Below are 3,643 nucleotides of genomic sequence, written 5' to 3'. Positions count from 1 at the left end.
CTTGCATCCACCGAAAAATAGATACTCCTATTTCATACGTATTCGTTTGTAGAGAGTATATAATCATACTACTCCAGTTCCTGGAAAACAGGATGCTCCCAAGCTCCCATCAAAGGTCACTATTGCCCATGATCTCTGGATTGTTGCTGTTGGGTTCCGATCAGAACAGAGTGGTCTTGCGTTATTAACAGAGATAAGCCAAATTTACAACCAAGGACAAAGACCCGGTAATTCCCACCTACATCTACCGAGGGCAGCGTGGACCACGTACGCACGGTCCATGATATCGTCAAGTGACAGACACCTTCAAGTCTTCAAGTTCCATTTTTCCTTTTTGCATTCGGGTTCAAGCAAAGGAAATACGAGCTTCCAAAGCTGCTAGGCGTACGCCCGCCTGCGAGTCTCCAAGCTCCTGCCGATGAAGGCCCTCGCCAAAACCCCTATAAAACCCCTTGCACAAAACACACCTCCACTCCACAGTAAAAACCCACGCCCACAGGCAAGCAGAGGCCCCAGGACCGATCGCAGCAGCCAGTGCCATGGACAAGGAGGAGCAGGAAGGCCGCGCGACGTGGGTCCCCGGCGCCCTCGTCGTCGGCGCGGGCCCGTCGGGGCTCGCCGCGGCCGCGTGCCTCGCGGCTCGCGGCGTGCCGGCCACGGTGCTCGAGAGGTCCGACTCGCTGGCCTTCACGTGGCGCCACCGCATGTACGACCGCCTCGCGCTCCACCTGCCCAAGCGCTTCTGCGAGCTGCCGCTCCTCCCGTTCCCGGCCGACTACCCGACCTACCCCTGCAAGGACCAGTTCGTGGCGTACATGGAGGCGTACGCCGCCGCGGCGGGCGTGGCCCCTCGCTTCGGCGCCAGCGTCCAGGAGGCCGCGTTCGACGCGTCCGCGGGCGCCTGGGCGGTGCGCCTGGCGGGCGGCGAGGTGCTGATGACGAGGTGGCTCGTGGTGGCGACGGGCGAGAACGCGGAGCCGCACGTCCCGGACTTCCCCGGCATGCGGCAGTTCGCCGGGCGCGTCCTGCACACGTGCGAGTACAAGTGCGGCGAGGAGTTCGCCGGGGAGAAGGTGTTGGTGGTGGGGTGCGGGAACTCCGGCATGGAGGTGAGCCTGGATTTGTGCCGGCACGGCGCTAAGCCCTCCATGGTGGTGCGGAACACGGTAATAGATACTACTACAATCACAATCACAATGAGCTCTTGCTATATATACCTAAGATTGTGCTGTTAGGATCCGTCCTCTCTTCTTGCTGCCTTTTGTTTGTTTTCTGTTGTAGTTCGTGCAATTATGTTGACTCTGCTCCTCTTTGGTGCCCTTAACTTCTTTGGCATTTCCCCTTCGGTGCCTAGCCTATCTTCTTGCTGCCATCTTTCATGACAAGCATGTTCCAATCTGCATGGGCGCTGTTGTTGATCCGTTTTGTTTCCCTTCCCTTTTGCTTCAACAAACTATTTATGCCCGCCCGTTTCATTCACGCTAAAACTAACAAGCAGTCACCGTAAAATAAAATTGTACAGGTCCATGTGCTGCCAAAGGAGATGCTGGGTGTGTCCACGTTTGGCATTGCCATGGCTCTGCTCAAATGGCTGCCGGTCCAGTTGGTGGATCGATTCATCCTGGCGGCGGCGCGCTTGACCCTCGGCAACACGAGCCAGCTCGGGCTAAGACGGCCCAAGACGGGGCCCATCGAGCTGAAGAACCTCACCGGCAGAACCCCCGTGCTGGACGTCGGGACTCTAGACCACATCAAATCAGGCAAAATTAAGGTTGGTTAGCTCCACCAACGATAATTGAGATTGGCGTAAACTGTGGAAACCTGCCTAGCGGGCCACCGCCCAATCTGGCATACCATACCAGCCAGAGCCAGGTCTTGAATGAAAGCTCACTCATCATGAAGCTCCATTTCTTCTCTGTCGCTACAGCACAGCACATGCACGCCTTAACGTTTCTCTGCCGATTTCCTATGGCCTTGTGTATGTGTGCGCTGATGAGGTGATGTGATAAGCAGGTGGTAGGAGCAGTGAAGGAGGTGACGAGGGTCGGGGCCAGGCTCGCGGACGGCAAGGAGGAGCAGCAGTTCGACGCAATAATACTGGCGACGGGCTACAGGAGCAACGTGCCGTCCTGGCTCAAGGTAAATACTTATAAAACAACCCACCAAAAAGGACTCCCTTGTTCGTTTTTGGTCTGCACAGGCACAGCTTAGCAAAACAGTAGTGGCACAGTGCGCGTCATGCCGTCACCTTGCCCTGCGTCCCCGCGTCACGGCCGTCCTCCCCTCCCTTCCCCTGTTGGGTTGGGCCATTTTCCCTTCTCGTGTATCGGGGGCGGGCAGGGGCAGCTCGTGCCCTCGCCTGCGCGGAGCCATGCGTTCCTTTCTCCCCAACTGTCCGCCTCTCTCGCGCCAAGTGATCGAGTCAGTGACTCACCCTGGGCATGGGCATGGGCATGGCCGCCCACCGCCGTGGATGCTGGACTCGAGACTTTGGATATACGCTTGCGTTGCGTCGGCCCGGTCACTCCATACCTGTGGATTGCTCAATATGGCCATCTAATCTATATGGTCTATTTCGGGTGCTAGTATTATCAGTATGGGACGACAAAAGGCTATCCAAACTACATATAGTCAAGATGGCAAGAAAGGTAGTGCTACTTGCTTGAGTCTGACATACTACTTTGATTTTACCCCATTATAAAAGTTCACCAGAGCAAGCCCGCCATACATTGATCCCCTGTAACTGTATGCCCTCCTTTTCTTTGTCTATTCTGAGACACTCCATGGCTCATCGTTCCTAATCTGCAGGATGGAGGCGATGTCTTCACAAGAGAAGGCACGCCCAAAACCCCTTTCCCCGACGGCTGGAAAGGGCGAAACGGCCTCTACACCGTCGGATTCTCGCAGCGAGGGCTCCTCGGAGCATCGTCAGACGCCCTATGCGTCGCCAGAGATATACATTGCCAATGGAGGGAAAGAGAAAGAGAAAGAGATAAACCCACTAGCGATGTGCACGAAGCTGATAGCTCTGTTTGATTCTCACGGGAATGTACAGCGTTTAAGTAGGAGTTTTGTGCATATAACACCAAGCTCGTCTCTTGCCTGCCGCAAGACACACCATTTGCTAAGTGTTTCCGAAGATGATTAGTGGAGTAGAACGGTGGTATGTGTAACGTGTCCCTATAGCACGCAAGCCAGCTTTTTTGTGTGTGTGTGTGTGTGTGTGTGTGTGGGAAGCTCTACGATGCGCCACTCCTCTCGACCACATGGGCTGGTAGCCCAGGGATCCAGCCTGAGGCCTGTTCGGCCGTTGCTTGGACCAGGTGTTGTTAGCCCAATTCGGTGGGGGAAGAAAGGCTGGCCTGAAAAGGGGGTGAGTATGGGCTGTAGGCCTAGTTTTTCTTCTTTGCTACGATTTTTCCAACACAGAGCAGTTTTTCCCCGCGGTTGCTATTTATCGCATCAAGCGATTGTAATAGCAGTTTTCGCTTAAGCGTTTCCCGCCTCACGACGTATTGGGCTGGCCCATTTACGCGCGCCCATTCGTTACAAAACAGGCGAACTGCTATTACAATGTTTTGGGCTGAAAAGGAGGGATAAAACCCGGGTCATCAGCGAGGGCGCACGCCACGCTAACCAACGT

General features: G+C 55.3%; 1 protein-coding gene across 2 annotated transcripts; it reads left to right on the top strand.

Moving 5' to 3' along the window:
* The first annotated feature begins 539 nt into the window (after positions 1–539).
* LOC119271609 (indole-3-pyruvate monooxygenase YUCCA1-like) lies at positions 540–3,232 on the top strand. 2 transcript variants are annotated; one of them, XM_037553364.1, is made up of 4 exons: positions 540–1,166; positions 1,523–1,771; positions 2,014–2,139; positions 2,809–3,232. In XM_037553364.1, the coding sequence occupies exons 1-4, from the start codon at positions 540–542 to the stop codon at positions 3,034–3,036; spliced, it is 1,230 nt and encodes a 409-aa protein (XP_037409261.1). In that variant the 3' UTR covers positions 3,037–3,232. The 2 variants fall into 2 exon arrangements, with proteins under 2 accessions (XP_037409261.1, XP_037409262.1); XM_037553365.1 differs by having other exon boundaries at positions 2,014–2,149; positions 2,822–3,232.
* Positions 3,233–3,643: the final 411 nt, after the last annotated feature.

The sequence above is a fragment of the Triticum dicoccoides genome, chromosome 3A (genome assembly GCF_002162155.2).
Source record: "Triticum dicoccoides isolate Atlit2015 ecotype Zavitan chromosome 3A, WEW_v2.0, whole genome shotgun sequence".
NCBI classification, from domain to species: domain Eukaryota; kingdom Viridiplantae; phylum Streptophyta; class Magnoliopsida; order Poales; family Poaceae; genus Triticum; species Triticum dicoccoides.
Note: the sequence above shows the minus strand (reverse complement) of the source record. Positions and strands in the feature narration are given on the sequence as shown.